The sequence below is a fragment of the Anomaloglossus baeobatrachus genome, chromosome 2 (genome assembly GCF_048569485.1).
Source record: "Anomaloglossus baeobatrachus isolate aAnoBae1 chromosome 2, aAnoBae1.hap1, whole genome shotgun sequence".
Lineage (NCBI taxonomy): Eukaryota > Metazoa > Chordata > Amphibia > Anura > Aromobatidae > Anomaloglossus > Anomaloglossus baeobatrachus.
Genome location: NC_134354.1, coordinates 181,772,446 through 181,790,742, shown reverse-complemented (window position 1 = coordinate 181,790,742; position 18,297 = coordinate 181,772,446). Strand labels below are relative to the sequence as shown.

The 18,297-nt window shown below is 43.3% G+C and overlaps 1 protein-coding gene across 2 annotated transcripts in view; it reads right to left on the bottom strand.

Annotated features, from left to right (window-relative positions):
* SRPX (sushi repeat containing protein X-linked) overlaps positions 1 to 18,297 on the bottom strand; it is a 237,066-nt gene that overhangs the window by 10,278 nt on the left and 208,491 nt on the right. For both annotated transcript variants that reach the window (XM_075333515.1, XM_075333516.1), the window contains 2 exons: positions 7,621 to 7,754; positions 4,526 to 4,647 (listed from right to left, as the gene is read on the bottom strand). In XM_075333515.1, coding sequence (XP_075189630.1) covers positions 4,526 to 4,647; positions 7,621 to 7,754 — 256 coding nt within the window. The remainder of the gene's footprint in view (positions 1 to 4,525; positions 4,648 to 7,620; positions 7,755 to 18,297) is intronic.

Below are 18,297 nucleotides of genomic sequence, written 5' to 3'. Positions count from 1 at the left end.
ACCCCTATATAGCACACCTGTAATATACTACACCTCCATATAGCACACCTGTAATATACTACATCACTACACCCCTATATAGCACACCTGTAATATGCTACACCTCCATATAGCACACCTGTAATATACTACACCTCCATAGAGCACACCTGTAATATACACCTCCATATAGCACACATGTAATATACTACACCTCCATATAGCACACCTGTAATATACTACACCTCCATATAGCACACCTGTAATATACTACACCTCCATATAGCACACCTGTAATATACTACATCACTATACCCCCATATACTACACCACTATATACACCTCCATATAGCACACCTGTAATATACTACACCTGCACCCCCATATCACACACACTACACCCCATACAGCCTGCACCCCCATATCACACACACACTACATCCCATACAGCCTGCACCCCCATATCACACACACTACACCCCCATATGTCACACACCCTGCCCACATATCTCACCCTGCCTGTACCCCAACTTACCCCTCTCAAACACTCTGCACCCCTTCACATCCTTTTGTCAGTCTGCAGCCCTCATATGCCACTCACCCTGTAGCTCCATCTTCCCTCATATGCACTCACCCTGCAGCCCCCCTCCCCCTCATGTCCCCTCTTTTCTTATTACCAGTCATCATGTGTCCACATCTCCTTCAGCATTCAGCATGTCTTGCTTTCTCCCCGGCAATCCTGTCTCCTCCCACACAGTCACATGGGCGTGACATCATCGCAGGTCCTGGAAGATGAATTATTCCGTCTGCTCTGCTGTGCTGCTCCTTCTCCTGCACTGACTGTGCGGACCTGCACAGGATCTCTCCCTACTCGGCATGCTGCAGCCCGGCTCCACTGCACCGGCTGAAGACGGGCGGGCCGGTCACAGAGAGCAGGCGGGCCGGATGTGGCCCGCGGGCCGCCCGTTGCCCAGGTCTGCTTTAAAGGGAACCTGTCATCAGAAATTTAGCTATCCACCTAAAAGTTTCCCCCTCTGCAGCTCCTGGGATGCATTCTAGCAAGGTTCCTGTAGTTTTTCTTGCCCCTTTTAGCCCAAAATAAACACTTTATAAAGTAGTACCTGCTCGTATGTAAATTTTCTCATTTTTCCATGTGGGCGGTCTGTCTGGTGTCTGTGCCTGTCCTCCTACCGATTTACGCCCCCCCCCAGAACGCAGAATTTCAAACCTCAAGACGCCGCCCCTGGGCGCCTGAGGTCCTGCGCATGCGCTCTGCTACCGTAGCGGGACAGTGCACAGCGTGCACGTGTGACCGCTGGTGACGGTATGCGCAGGCACGATGTTATGGGCGGCGCTGTGAGTGTCCTCAGCAAGTGCCGCCCATAACCTCGTGACCGCACTTTCCTCTCTTCCTCCATCGTTCTGCGCCAGCGCTCACTGGCGCGGTGACCCGACGTCACCTCCTCCCATCTTGCCCTGCAGCAGGAAATAGATGGGAGGAGGTGACGTCGGGTCACCGCGCCAGCGAGCGCTTGCGCAGAACGATGGAGGAAGAGAGGAAAGTGCGGTCACGAGGTTATGGGCGGCACTTGCTGAGGACACTCACAGCGCCGCCCATAACATCGTGCCTGCGCATACCGTCACCAGCGGTCACACGTGCACGCTGTGCACTGTCCCGCTACGGTAGCAGAGCGCATGCGCAGGACCTCAGGCGCCCAGGGGCGGCGTCTTGAGGTTTGAAATTCTGCGTTCTGGGGGGGGGGCGTAAATCGGTAGGAGGACAGGCACAGACACCAGACAGACCGCCCACATGGAAAAATGAGAAAATTTACATACGAGCAGGTACTACTTTATAAAGTGTTTATTTTGGGCTAAAAGGGGCAAGAAAAACTACAGGAACCTTGCTAGAATGCATCCCAGGAGCTGCAGAGGGGGAAACTTTTAGGTGGATAGCTAAATTTCTGATGACAGGTTCCCTTTAAGATTTGGTGCAGAAAATAATCTGCAGATGTCAATTCTTTCAGCTTTTTTGCTGCAGATTGCACACATTATAAATGAATGGGAAAAATCTGCACTAAAACTCATGGCAAATCGCGGCAAAAATGTCTCAAATACGTATTTTTTCTGCAAGAGATGCAGAAATGGTGTAGTAATTTCTGCACCAAGTACTTAACGTGTGCACATACCCTAATGGTTCAAGCATCATACAGAACGTTAGTTCTGTTCTAAAAAGGACACGTAACGGAACCCAGACAGATCCCATAATAATCTGCAGGGTCCTTCTGCTTCTGTTTGCACCAGATAGTCATTTGATCTGTTTTAGGCGGGCTTTACACGTTGCGACATCGCTACCGATATATCGTCGGGGTTACGTCGTTAGTGATGCACATTCGGCGCCGGTAGCGACATCGCAATGTGTAAATCCTAGGTGCGACAATGAACGAGCACACAAGCGTAAAAAATCGCTGATCTATGTCACGTCATTCATTTCCATAATGTTGTTACTGCTGCAGATACGATGTTGTTTGTCGTTCCAGCAGCACCACATATCGCTGTGTGTGAAACCGCAGGAACGACAAACATCTCCTTACCTGCGTCCACCAGCAATGGGGAAGAGAGAAGGTGGGTGGGATTTTATGTCCCGCTTATCTCCGCCCTTCCGCTTCTATCGGCCGGCCGCTTAGTGATGTCGTGGTGATGTTGCTGTGATGCCGAACGCACCTCCCTCTTGAAAGAGGGATTGTTCGGCGGTCACAGCATATGTGCGTGTGAAGCTGCCGTAGCGATAATGTTCACTATGGCAGCAAGCAACAGATATCGTATGTACGACGGGGGCGGGTGCTATCGTGCTCGACATCACTAGCAATTGCTAGTGATGTCGCAGCGTGTAAAGCCCACCTTAGTCATTAAGGCTGCAGTGACATTAATGTATGACACCTGATGTGAAAGCATCGGATACGATATACTAAGCACGAGCTGAGTGCCATGCAACTGTGATCCAATCTTGCGATCGGATCACAGCTGCAGAGGAGAGGGAGAGTGTGATCTTTCCATCTTCTCCATTGTCAGCCGAATGCAGTCAGATGTTTCACTCACACCCATAGACTTGTATGATGAGTGATCCAAGACCCGCAGACAATCATATGCTGCAATTTTTTTCTCAGTCTGATTAGGGCTGAGGAAAAACTCAGATATAAGCTGCAACATAGTCTTAAATTGGAAGAAGGAAAGAAAGTAATCCGGCGCATGGGGAGTATGGTAACCGCCACTCAGGATAATTTATTTACGTATAGTATAGAAAAAAAATTGGCAGTTGCAATGCGTTTCGGCTACATATTGTAGCCTTTGTCAAGTAAAGTGTTTTACTTGACAAAGGCTACAATATGTAGCCGAAATGTGTTGCAACTGTTAAATTCTTTTCTACACATTGAAGCTGTGCATGAACTATGCCTTACATGCTTTCTATTTTTACCACTATACGTAAATAAACAAGCTGGAAATTTATCCTGAGTAGTGGTTACATACTCCCCATGCGCCGGATTACTTTCTTTCCTTCTTCCTTGATTCCACCAGGTGACGGTACCTGTGTGTCCGAGCAGCAGGAGATATAAGGAACACATCGGAAGGGGTGAGCTGAATTTGGATTTATTTTTTCATAATCTTAAATTGGGCCTACGGAAATGCGAGATTTTCTCATATTATACTCATGCGAGTCATATGCCAGGTGTGAATGCAACCTTACAGAATTGCATGTTCTTACATATTGTTATTTTGATAATACATTTGCAAACATTGAATGATTCAGTCCAGAGCTTCATGGGTGGAGTTTTGTTACTTATTTGCATTTGACTCACTATGTAAGGCCCACTTCACATGTCCGTGATTCCGGTACGTCTGACATCCATTTTCATATGTACCGGAGACACTGACATATGAAATCAATGGGTCTGCGCACACATCCGTGTTTTCTAACGGACTCGCGTCCCTGTGTTCCACATGGAGAGAAGTCCGTTTTTGACTGGTAACATGATGTTTAGAGTCAACAGAAATCAATGGGTCTGCGAAAATCATGGATGGCACATGGCTATCATCCGTGTGTCATCCGTGTGTCATCCATGTGTCATCCGTGTGCTTTTTTTGTACCAAGAAAAATAACTTTGTTCAGCCCCCTTTTTTTTAATCCTTGATTATATTTTGTTGTGCACTCCCTGTGTGGAGTGTTGGAGTTTGGTAGAGCAGGTGTTTGCATGTGTGCTGATTTTGCTGGAAAAATGGTCCCCCGTGTGGACACCGGTCTTTAAACACTAATTCCTAATTTGACACATTTTCAAAATAAAAACCCTTAATTCATCCGTTTTTTTCTGGTAACGATCACATGGATGTCACACGGATGTCACATGGACATAAAAAATGAACACACGGGCAGCACAAGGACGACACACGGATGACACACCGACACATGGATGTCACACAGATGTACAAAATGGACCATGAAAAGCGTTTGTAGGGGGCCTAAAATGAAGACAACGCCTCAAATTCTGCATACCTCAGCTGTAGTCCTAATGCAGGAGGGAGTAGTCTGCGCCCTATTCTTCCGATGTAAGTTGGATATACACCAAATAATTCAATGACTGTCACATGTCTTAAGTCTAAGCCACACTGAGCTTGCTAGAAGGAAAAAGAAAAGCAATGTTAAATATATAGAAATATCACACAAAGATAGCTTACTAATACGATAATTGCAATGGGATCATTTTAGCACCAGCATCACATGAAGCGTAAATTGATTCATTGTTATTGATAATCACATAAAATTGGTATAACATTTCTCCAATATTTGGCCTTCGCACAATAATCAGTGTTGCCTACAGCAATCACTTGATGTCCTAACCCTGCTTTACAAAGAGGAAATCAGCAATCTGATTAGTTGTTATGGGCAATAATTACTTTTATGCATTAGACCGGATTAGTTTACAGACGATTTAAGCACATTGATGTGTTTCCTAGTATTCAGAGATAAAAGTCTGCAATATGAATTATTTATACCGGAAAGTCTAAAGGTGTTGATGTTACACTGCTGCTAATATAACCACTACAATTTCTGGATAATGCCATCTAATTCTATTTTCCAGAACTGATTGTTGTGCCACCATAGTCACACAAATAAATTCATAAATGAAATAATGAACAAATTACCTGTCAAATATTTGTATTAGTTGGAGTTATGTTGGTAAACAGAAGGATATAATGCTGATATACTATTTAGGGCCAAGAACAAATTTGTTCTCTAAATGTACAGAACAGAGAGGTCGTCAATATATTGACATTAGCAATATGTCAATGTTAGCACATGAGACAGTAGTGACAGTATCTTTTATCACTATTCTTAGAACACAGGTTGCTAAACAAAGTAAAATACACTAGCATAAGATTTCTGCCGTGTGGATTAACTATAGGTACAAAAATTGAGCTATATCTAGCTTTTAGTTCTGAGAACACTTTGGATACCATAATACCAATTTGACCATCACGTATTAAGATGATGTGTTTATTTTCCTTGTGCTGTGCCATCGCTGTGTGCATTATCCTTCTAATATGATGTTGTGCTCATTACATTTATACTGTGAGATAACTGTAGGAAATGTCTTTGCATTCTTATGCTATATTTATTTTCCCTGGAGGGTGGCATCACTATATTACGCTCCCTATGATAAGAAATCATTGTGCACATTATGCAGATGCTGAGAAGTGACTGCTAAAATTACTTCAGTACAGTGACATTGTTGTGTGCTTTTTCAGAAACTTAAATACATGTGATACAGATAATGAATTTTCACCCTGGCAGTGGAGTCTTAGGTCACCTAATAGTTAAAGGGAATCTGTCAGCAGGTTTCTGCTACTTCATATGAAAGCAGCATGATGTAGGCAAAGAGACCCTGAATCCAACAATGGTACACTTAGTTTAGTGGGTGCAGTGGTTCAGACAATGAGAGATGACTAACTTCGCCCACACCAGGCTCTCTAAGTAAAATGTCTATAGACAGTGATCTGCTATTTACAGCAGGAGGTGTGCCTGACTAGTTGACCTCTAGCTGACCTTGTCCAGAAGTGATAATCTTCTGAGGCTAAAACAAAGATTGCAGGTAAAAAACACAAGAGATCATTGCTGAAATTTTTGATTGTAATCTGTTAACAGTTTCCCTTTAATGGGGTTCAGTCTACTTATAAAAGTCTGTAGTCAGTCTTTGTGACTGCAGACGTCTGACACTACTGGCCAAGACCAGCATGAAACTGCCAAAAGTTGCAAAATTTTTGAAAAACTTGTCATTGCACAAATATTTTGTGAATTTTTACTGTATTGTTAAACAGAATTCTGGTGAAATCACACTAATAGATTGGGCTCGATAGCTTTTGGAACAATATGCTTTAAAAAAAAAAAAATTGTCCCTCAAGACACAAAAAAGCTGCATCCTGAAAAGGTCAAAGGGGTGTTCTGGGACTTTGAAATTGACAACCTTTTTTTAGGATAGGTCATCAATGTCTGAATTGGTGGGGGTTTGACACATGGCACCCCCGCCAATCAGCTATACCCAGTGCTGCAGCCGGCCGAAAGTACTGAATTGAGGAGCTGCAGACCACAGTTCCATCAATGTAATATTGGCTAAGCCAAGTACTACACATCCACCCCCTATTGATTAGACTTGTAGGTGGATATGCAGTATCCTGTCATGGCCACTATACACTTGATTGAGCTGTGCTATCCAGTTCTGCAAACAAGCAGTTCCAGACGACAGCAGCACCAGGAATAGCTGATCAGCAGTGGTGCAGGGTGTCGCATTCCCACTGATCAGACATCGATGACCTATCGTAAGGATAAGTCATCAATTTTAAAGTCCCAGATGACTCCATTAAGGTTTGTTTTTCAGGTGATGTTTCCTATTTAGAGGTTCTATAGAACACAGCAACACCAAGTACTGTTATTTCTACAGTACAAAATATCCATATACCTGGGCTACACAAGGAATCTTTAAGGTAGGAATAGGAGCAAAGGATCTCTGTGAGTGAAAAGGCTTTCAGGTTTCCCCCCATTATTGAAATTGTGACGGAGGACTTGTCGCGATCTCAAATGTAGCCACATTTTGTTCTTATTTTATTCCCGTTGCTTCTCTAAATATTCTGTTTTAGTGCCCCCAATATACTCATGTTTATGGCTTTTCAAGGGGGTGTTTTTCACAAGATTATCTGGGGCCATGTCTTCAGGCTGCTCTGCATAATTACCCTGTGAGCATCGTGCCTGGATAAAGACAATAAAAATCATCATATTGGGCAACGTAAATAAAAAACACCCATATATTAAGCTATGTTTGGTGGATTTCTTAAAACAAAAATTAGAATAGTCAGAATACAACAGGAATAAAATAAGAGAAAAAAATGGCCACTTTTGACCTCTTGTCAGATCCACTTTAGGACTAGGCTATAAGGATAAATAAGCCTTCTGTGATTTGTATTTGTAAGCCTCTAGATCAAAGGGGGAAATTTCCGATTATATGCATTACTATGTTACATTGAACAATATTATCATGCCATTTCAATTCACTAATATGGTCTGTGCACAAAATAATATGATTTTGTTCTCTGTACCTGAAGTGTTCCCACTTGTAACCTATAATAAAAATCAGCGGCCGTAGGGGTGGATATTACAACCAATCTTCTCTTTTCATAAAATTGATCCAAAAATTCAACAGCATTTTTGAATGCGACGTTAATATTCATAACTGCATGAAAATAAAACAAAATACTGTATCATCTATATAACAATATAAACACTATAATATAAATAAATATAATAAAATACAATATAATTCTTAAGTCTAGAAAGAATTCTGATGAAAAATTTAATATATTTCAAATTGTTATGTGATCCCTTCTTAATTCATAATAATGGAAATGGAAATATCTTAATGAACAGTCTAATTATGATGTAAATTAATTCTAAATAAATGAGTGTGTATATACTGTACTGTGGCGGTTCACTAGCTACATTTCCATATTCAATCTCATCGGCCTCTCGGGGATAAGGCACCAATATTCCAATAACAACAATGAAGACAATGTGGTAAAACATCAAACAGTTCCTCTAATGAGGCACACATGGCACATAAAGCATGCTAGGAAAATAAAAGCAGAACTCGCAGATGAGTCAAATCTTAATTAGAGAACGATGGCTAGTAGAGTAGCAGTAGATCTTATCTTGACCTTCTGTAGCTGTAGATGTACAGAAATAAGAAATCCAACCAATAGTCTTTGTTTTTAAGGTCCCTTTCAATACCACTTAAGATTTTAAAACTGTGTGCCATATGTGAGAACGATAAGGTGCTCCTGAATTATTGAAGTTGTAATCATTCATCACATATTTGTTTTTGACCCCTTAGTGACCAGACCAAATTATTCAAAACTTGAATGTATCAAGAATGCTGAAATGTTTCAACATATCATACTGATTTTGAGATTGTTTTTTCATGACAAATTATATTTTTTGATAATTGTAAATTTAAGTCGATATGTTTTGCGTTTATAAAAAAAATATTAGACATCTGACAAAACGTATTCCGGAAAAATGCTAGAGTTTTCCATTGACTTCCATTATGCTTGGTTCCCGAGCTGCGCCCATCCAACCTGCTCATTTGGAGTACCGAGCACCCGAGCATGGTAGTTCTGGCTCATCACTATTCCTGACTGATACAGCAAGGTGTCAGCTATAGTATACAGCAGACATTTTCACACGTCAGGGGAAGTTATTTGCTTACATTGGTGAGCAAAAGGGTAACAATGTTTTGAACTTTGCATAACTAATCATATGCTAAATAGTTGCAAGTAAAATTTATGTATGAGATAGCCAAGATGATGGTCTATAAAATGAAGTTAGTTTCACACTCAAAGCTGCAGCGTATGGTAAGATATGGAGCATAAAAGTCAAACATTGTTACGCTTTTACTTTTCAATGTATATCTCAGTTCAGTTTTAAGCTGTATTGGCTAAAACCGAGAAACCTGAACAAATCTGTCCAAAAGAAACATGACAATCACCATTGTATCCCAAGTTGTGTCAAAAAAGCTAATCAAATTTGTCATACCACCAAAGATAACAAGCAGAAAAATAATATAGCATTTTGAATAGACTAAAGGCCCCGTCACACTAAGCAACATCGCTAGCAACATCGCTGTTAACGAACAACTTTTGTGACGTTGCTAGCGATGTTGCTGTGTGACATCCAGCAACAACCTGGCCCCTGCTGTGAGGTCGTTGGTTGTTGCTGAATGTCCTGGGCCATTTTTTAGTTGTTGCTCTCCCGCTGTGAAGCACAGATCGCTGTGTGTGACAGCGAGACAGCAACAACTAAATGTGCAGGGAGCCGGCTTCTGCGGAGGCTGGTAACCACAGTAAACATCGGGTAACCAAGAAGCCCGGTCCTTGGTTACCCGATATTTACCTTTGTTACCAGCCTCCGCCGCTCTCACTGTCAGTGCCGGCTCCTGCTCTGTGCACATGTAGCTGCAGGACACATCGGGTTAATTAACCCAATGTGTGCTGTAGCTAGGAGAGCAGGGAGCCAGCGCTAAGCATTGTGCGCTGCTCCCTGCTCTGTGCACATGTAGCTGCAGTACACATCGGGTAATTAACCCGATGTGTGCTGTAACTAGGAGAGCAGGGAGCCAGCGCTCAGTGTGCGCTGCTCCCTGCTCTCTGCACGTGTAGCTCCGTGCGCTGGTAACCAAGGTAAATATCGGGTTGGTTACCCGATATTTACCTTAGTTACCAAGCGCAGCATCTTCCACGCGGCGCTGAGGTCTGGTCACTGGTTGCTGGTGAGCTCACCAGCAACTCGTGTAGCGACGCTCCAGCGATCCCTGCCAGGTCAGGTTGCTGGTGGAATCGCTGGAGCGTCACAGTGTGACATCTCACCAGCAACCTCCTAGCAACTTACCAGCGATCCCTATCGTTGTTGGGATCGCTGGTAAGTTGCTTAGTGTGACAGGGCCTTAAGGACTTAGCTGAACAGATTCTATTGTACTTGGAGGTAAAATTTTGTCTATAGGATTTGTTTTTGCATGATCCAAATTTTATATGACTATATTGATATTTTTATTATATTATCTGCTGTTTTTTTTTGTTAAGAATAAACAAATGTCACTCAGTGATTTTTTTTATACAGATACTATGTGTGTTTGTGATGGACATGGATGATTAGTATAAATATGAGGTGGAGTTCAAAGCTAGCCACACACCAGAAGAAGCCACAGTGGAGAAGCTCAAGTAAGGCTTTACATGATGTTTTATATGCAGTGTTTTATGGATCTTTTGTAAGTACAATAAAAGACCTTGCTTCTAGAAGGAAGTTCTGTATCATAGTACTTCACTACTGTGGGGCTTTTGGGCCGGTGCTTTCTGTATTCATTTTAGGACAATAAAAAGTATAATAAAAGAAAATATAATTTGTTTTGGGCATTCATTAACATCATAGAAGTGGACCTCCTTGATTGCTGAATCCAAATCTCTTTAGCTAAGTCCTTTGTTTGAGCAAGATGCTATGTCATTCTGATGTTTGCTTTTAAAGGAACTCTTTTAGCCTAAAATGACTGTTCAAACCATGTACAGGTACTCAGTGCATCACGGTGGAGCTAATCCTTTAAATACACCTTCCCACCTGCTTGTAACATCTATTTCCTCCCTTCTCTGGCTCTATGAAGTCAAAGCTGTCAATCAAAAAAAGGGGAGGGTAAGAATATTGAGGAAAAGCAAGCACGTGGGAAGGTATACTTAAATGATTGGCCCCGCCATGATGCATTGGGCGCCTGTACTTGGTTTGAACAGTTACTCTGTGCGGATATGTTGTAGATAATCATAGAATCATAGAATATTAGAGTTGGAATGGACCTCCTGGGTCATCTAGTCCAACCCCCTGCTCAAAGCAGATTCACTAAATCATCCCAGACAGATGTCCGTCCAACCTCATTTTAAAGACTTCCATTGAAGGAGAACTCACTACCTCTTGTGGCAGCCTGTTCCACTCGATCACCCTCATGGTCAAAAAGTTTTTTCTAATATCTAATCTGTGTCCCCTCCCCATCAGTTTCATCCCATTGCTTCTAGTCTTTCCTTGTGAAAATGAGAATAGAACTGACAGCCTTTAAGATATTTGTAGACGGCTATTAGGTCTCCTCTCAGTCTTCTCTTTTGCAAGATAAACAATCCTAAATCCTGTAACTGTTCCTCATAAGACATGGTTAATCTCGGCATGTACTTCACAGCAAATCAAAGGCTGTATTGCAGCTCTATCACCTGGACTTTGATTTTCTGCAACAAGTGTGCTGCCCCTGTAGCAGTCGAACTGCTTGGATCTGGAGTTACTGTGGCTCAAGGGTCTCCGGACCCAGGGCTTGCGGCCACTCGAATGTAAAGGGGTATTTACAGGGGATAAATGTTCGTGACGCCACCTGCGGGTTGCAGTAAGGGGACTACCGCCGCTGCCAATAGGAGTACCGGGGCTGATAGTGTGGGGGCAGCAAGGTGTCAGTCCCTCCGCAGGTAGGGATGGCTCCGGACAGTGGGGGAGGTATAGTGAACGGGTTGCAGCATGGCCTTGGGAAAGCAGGGTGCAGGGGTCAAGTTACTCACTGCAGTAGTCTTGGTGCTGGATTAGGTGGAATAAGCAGACACTTACACAGATGGTAAACCACAGTCTCTAGGCACAACAGTTTCTGTGAGGCGAGCCCGTCCAGGTTCCGCTCACACCAGTGTCCCTTCGTAAGTCCGGAGCCCTGCCTCCTTGCACAAATTGATTGATCTTTGTGGGACCTCGACTTGAGGCTTTCGGGGCCCCGCTACCCGTGTGTATGGCAGCTGTGCTCTTGATGGTTGGCACTTTGGGATTTTACTGGCTTGTTTGCTTTGGAGAACCCTATCCCCCACGTTATGCTGATGCCTTCAATCTTTGAGTTCCTGGGGAAAGTTCATAAAGAGACTATCCTCCACAGGTTAATTATCAAGGAGCCTGAAACTCTTCCCTAATCTAGGGTTCTGTACCCCGTCGTGCTCGGTACCGGTAAGGTAATTGGGCTTTCTAGTGCCAACAGTCCTCCTAGACTGCGTCCGTTACACCCCTGTCCAGTGTTCCTGATACCAGTCCCCGACTCCTGTGGTCCCAGACCACCGTCTGCAACCCAACCTGCCGCCTCCCTGGGAGCTACAACTCCCCAACTCTTCACTCTTTGAGGGCTACTACTCGACTCCTTGTCTCCCCTCCCACCAGCCTGCCTGATCCCTAGGTGGGCGGCCATGCTCCAACTTGACCAACCCACTGTTGTGTCTGTACAGGTATTGGTGTGAGATGTGGTTGGGATTTGTAGTGCGGATGTTAGTGACACCGTTGTTGGGAACCTGGAACCAATGGGGGTAGGCCCTGCAACCTGGGTGACAGAATACAGTTCCCTGTAGCACCCTGATGTATTCAGGGGCGCTACACAAGTTTTTATTTATCAAATGTAGTTGCATAATGAATAGAAAATATAGTCTAGACATTGACTAGGTTAGAAATAATGATTATTACTTGAAATAATAATTTTCTCCTTCTAACTTTGCTTTCGACAAAGAATGCTCCCTTTGCAGCAATTACAGCTGAGGTAATGTGGAGACATTTCACCCCATATTTCACCCCATGCTTTCAGAAGCTCCTCCCGCAAGTTGGATTGGCTTGATGGGCACTTTTTGCGTACCATACGGACAAACTGCTCCCACAACAGCTCAATAGGGTTGAGATCTGGTGACTGGGCAGGCCACTACATTACAAATAGAATACCTGCTCCCTGCTTCTTACCTAAAAAGTTCATGCATAATTTGGAGGTGTGCTGTGGGTCATTGTCCTGTTGTAGGATGAAATTGTCTCCAATCAAGCAATGTCCACAGGGTATGGCATTGCAAAATTTAGCAATAGCCTTCCTTATTCTAAATCCCTTTTAACTTGTACAAATCTCCCACTTTATCAGCACCAAAGCAACCACAGATCATCACATTACCTCCACCATGCTTGACAGATGGCGTCAGGTACTCTTCCAGCATCTTTTCAGTTGATCTGCATCTCACAAATGTTCTTCTATGTGATCCAAACACCTCAATCTTCGATTCGATTGTCCATAACACTTGTTTAAAATCTTCCTCTGTCCAATGTCTGTGTTCTTTTGCCCATATTAATCTTTTCCTTTTATTAGCCAGTCTCAGATATGGCTTTTTATTTTCCACTCTGCCCTTCACTGTAGACATTGACACTGGCGTTTTGCGGGACTATTTAATAAAGCTGCCAGTTGAGGACCTGTGAGGCGTCGATTTCTCAAACTAGAGACTCTAATGTACTTGTCTTGTTGCTCAGTTGTGCAGCGGGGCCTCCCACTTCTCTTTCTACTCTGGTTAGAGCCTGTTTGTGCTCTCCTCTGAAAGGAGTAGTACACACCGTTGTAGGAAATCTTCAGTTTCTTGGCAATTTCTTGCATGGAATATCCTTCATTTCTAAGAACAAGAATAGACTGTCGAGTTTCACATGAAAATTCTCTTTTTCTGCTCATTTTGAGAGTTTAATCGAAACAACAAATGTAATGCTCCAGATTCTCAACTAGCTTATAGGAAGGTCAATTTTATAGCTTCTCTAATCAGCAAAACTGTTTTCAGCTGTGCTAACATACTTGCACAAGTGTTTTCAAGGGATTTCTAAACATCTATTAGCCTTCTAACACAGTTAGCAAGCACAATGTACCATTAGAACACTGGAGTGGTGGTTGTTGGAAATGGGTCTCTATACAACTATGCAGATATTGCATTAAAAACCAGATGTTTGCAGCTAGAATAGTCATTTACCACATTAACAATGTATAGAGTGTATTTCTGTTTAATTTAATGTTAGCTTCATTGAAAAAAATGTGCTTTTCTTTCAAAAATAAGGAAATATCTAAGTGACCCTAAACCTTTGAACGGTAGTGTACATGCCGAAATTTTCTACTAGATTTTGGATAAACTTATCCACGAGCACTGCAGTTCTGGTGGAGTGCCGACCCACTTTGTCTTCCATTTTGTGCTCATAGACTCCCTTTAATCCCCATCTAGTTACTTTTTAAGTTTTGGGGAAAGCGCAAAACAATAAAATTAGCAGAAAATGGCAATTTTTTATTCTAGGAAAAGTGAGGTAGAACCTTTGATAAATACCACCCCTACAAGCACAAACATTAGCAAGATCTTTTTCTCTTTTTTTTTTTGTTGCAAATGGATGGCTTCCAGAATGAAAAGGAAATTTATATTAATATCGAGGATTGGGAACGTTTTTGATATTGCCTCCTGGATTTGGGATCTATTTTAATTAAACTAATGGAAAGTCCTTAAGGAGGACATCTGTCCAGCTGAAAAGGGAAAAAAAGTCCAGTTTTTGTTGTTATTTTATTCCCACTGTTGTTCTTTTTTTAACCCCTTAGTGACGGAGCTAATTTTCACCTTAATGACCAGACCAAATTTTGCAATTCTGACCAGTGTCACTTTAGCAGGTTATAGCTCTGGAACGCTTCAACGGATCCCACTGATTTTGAGATTGTTTTTTCGTGACATATTGGACTTCATTTTAGTACCAAATTTTGGACAAAATTTTTTGCGTTTATTTGTGAAAAAATATGAATTTTGGCAAAATTTTTGAAAATTTTGAAATTTTCAACTTTTGAATTTTTTTTCCGTTAAACCAGAGAGTTCTGTGACACAAAATAGTTAATAAATAACATTTCCCACTTGTCTACTTTACATCAGCACAATTTTGGAAAAAAAAATATTTTTTGTTAGGAAGTTAGAAGGGTTCAAAGTTTATCAGCAATTTCTCATTTTTACATCAAAATTTACAAAACCATTTTTTTAGGGACCACATCACATTTGAAGTGATTTTGAGAGGCCTAGATGACAGAAAATACCCAAAAGTGACACCATTCTAAAAACTGCACCCCTCAAAGTACTCAAAACCACATTCAAGAAGTTTATTAACCCTTTAGGTGCTTCACAGGAACTAAAGCAATGTGGAATGAAAAAAGCAAAAAATAAAATTTTACCTAAAAATGTTGCTTTACCCCAAATGTAATCAATTTTAGAAGAAATAACACAACAAAATGGACCCCAAAACTTGTTACCCACTTTCTTATGAGCGCGGTGATACCCCATATGTGGTCAGAAACCTCTGTTTGGGCAAATGGGAGGGCTCGGAACAGAAGGAGCAATATTTGAAGTTTGGAAAGCAAATTTGGCTGAAATAGATTGCGGGCACCATGTTGCATTTACATGTCCGCTAAGGTACCTAAACAGCAGAAACCCCTCACAAGTGACACCATTCTGGAAACTATACCCCTCAAGGCTTCTATCTAGGGGTATAGTGAGCATTTTGGACCCACAGGTACTTCACAGATTTTGATAACGTTACGTTGTCATATTGAAAATTTTCATTTTTTTCTCAAAAATTGTTTCTTTAGCATTAATTTTCTTACTTTTTCAAGAGGTAATTCCAAAAATTGGACCCCAACGTTTATTACCCACTTTCTTATGAGCGCGGTGATACCCCATATGTGGTCAGAAACCTCTGTTTGGGCAAATGGGAGGGCTGGGAACACAAGGAGCAATATTTGAAGTTTGGAAAGCAAATTTGGCTGAAATAGATTGCGGGCACCATGTTGCATTTACATGTCCGCTAAGGTACCTAAACAGCAGAAACCCCTCACAAGTGACACCATTCTGGAAACTAGACCCCTCAAGGCTTCTATCTAGGGGTATAGTGAGCATTTTGGACCCACAGGTACTTCACAGATTTTGATAACGTTACGTTGTCATATTGAAAATTTTCATTTTTTTCTCAAAAATGTTGCTTTAGCATTAATTTTCTTACTTTTTCAAGAGGTAATTCCAAAAATTGGACACCAACGTTTATTACCCACTTTCTTATGAGCGCGGTGATACCCCATATGTGGTCAGAAACCTCTGTTTGGGCAAATGGGAGGGCTGGGAACACAAGGAGCAATATTTGAAGTTTGGAAAGCAAATTTGGCTGAAATAGATTGTGGGCACCATGTTGCATTTGTAGGGCCCCTAAGGTACCTAAACAGCAGAAACCCCCCACAACTGACCCCATTTTGGAAACTAGACCCCTCAAGGAATTTATTTAGATGTTTGGTGAGTACCCTGAACCCCCAGGGGCTTCACAGAACTTTATAGCGTTGAGCCATGAAAATAAAAAAATTTAATTTTAACACAAAATTGTTACTTCAACCATGTAGCTTTTTTTTTCACAAGGGTAAAAGGAAAAAAAACACCATAAAATGTATTGTGCAATTTCTCCTGAGTTCGCCGATACATCATATGTGGCGGAAATCAACTGTCTGGGTAAACGGCAGGGTGCGGAATGAAAGGAGCGCCATTTGACTGCAAAATTGGCAGGAATCATTAGCGCACGCCATGTTGTGTTTGGAGACCCCCTAAAGTGGCTAAACAGTAGAGCTCCCCCACAACTGACCCCATTCTGGAATCTATACCCCTCAAGGATGTTATCTAGGGGTATAGTGTGCATTTTGAACCCACAGGTACTTCACAGAATTTTATAACAATAGGTTGTCATATTGAAAATGTTCTTCTTTTTCACAAAAGTGGTGCTTTAGCACCAAATTTTCCACTTTTACAAGATGTAATGTGAAGCCCCACAGGTGTTGTGTCGGTGCATACCTTCAGGGACTCCACGTAGCTGGTGCTGGTCACAGGTAGGGAATCTTCGGTTTTTGATCGTGACGCCACTCTCAGTATTGCGGCCAGTAGGGACCGCCACTGCAGGTTGAGGGTCGCCTGGGGCTGATGGTATGTGCAGTTAGATGTAGTAGCCTCCTGAGAGTGAGGCAAGCCCCAGGGCCCTGTGTAGGTTTGTAGTACCACAAGTCGCAGAATGACCACACAGGCAGGATGTCTTTCAGGGTTTTTACTCACTTCAGATGGCAGGGTGAGTAACCCGGGCGTAGCTGAGATGAACCAGGTGGGAACCAGGTATCCTTCAGGCTGACTTTATGAGGGTGACTACTGACTCGCCTTCCTTAGCCCTTGGTGGTTTGGGGTGACCCCGACTTTGAGTCCCTATGGGGGTCACCCAGGGAAGATGCTGCAGCCTCTCTCCCCTTGTTGTTTGCCGTGTGCTTGTTCCCCGGACCAGGCCACTCCAGCCTCTTGCCTCCTATGACCTATGGGCCCTAACTGCGGTTACGTGGCTGCGGCTTTTGTGGTGATGTGGTGTGGGCTTTGAGAGCCCCACACCGGCAGGTTTAGCAGAAGAAAGCTGGATCTATCTTCGCTTCGGGATCTGCCGCCCGGTTGGGCCTGGTGCTCTCTAGCAGTCTCCTTACTTCCCACTCCGTGCACTCTCTAGCTGAAGCTGGCTTTCAGGCAGCACTCCTAGTTGACCGTTCTCCCCCGTCAATAGCCACTGCGAGGGCGCTGTTAGACAGCAACAGCCCCACAGGTCTGCTCCTCACTGAGCCCTATGGAGTTCTGCTCTAACCGACTCACTGCCCCTCCTCTCCTGTTCTTGCCTACGCCACCTAGCAACCAGACTCTCCACCACACCCCTTGAGAGGAGATGGAGGCTCTACCCCCTCCACTATTCCAGTGAAGGTGAAGGCTTGCCCCCTCCTGGGATCCCCAGGGGTCCTCTCATGGGTACATGTGTGAGACCTGATCACTATGCGCCTGTGTTCCACACCCCAGTCAGCCTTCTGGATTACCTGTGTTGTACTGTCCCCAGCATGGGTGCAGTACTCAGTGGTGCCTGACCAGGTCAGGGGCGCCACATTCCCCCTTAGTTATCACCAGCACGTCCTCGGGCTGCAAGACAACATTTTAAAATGCATAAAACATTAAAACATGGTAAAACATTTTAAGATCACCAATTATCGTACATCACCACCCTCCTCCCACAAGTCCGTTAACCCACCCAAAACCCTCTCAGGAGGCAGGTCACCGGTCCTGTTGGTAACCAGGTCTGGGCCATCCGTTTCCCTAGACCTTTCCTCCAATCTTCCTCTCCCGTTGGCCGCGGCTTCAGCCACTTCTGGCAGGATGTAGAGGCGGCTTTCATGGGCTGGTGGTTTCAGGGTATACCTGGCCTGGTGGATCCGCGCCGTCAGCCTCTTCTGGCAGGATGCAGAGGCGGCCTCCACAGTTGGTGCTGGCCAGGTACCCTCTTTGTGGTGGTGAGCCAAGGCCCCATAAACAGGC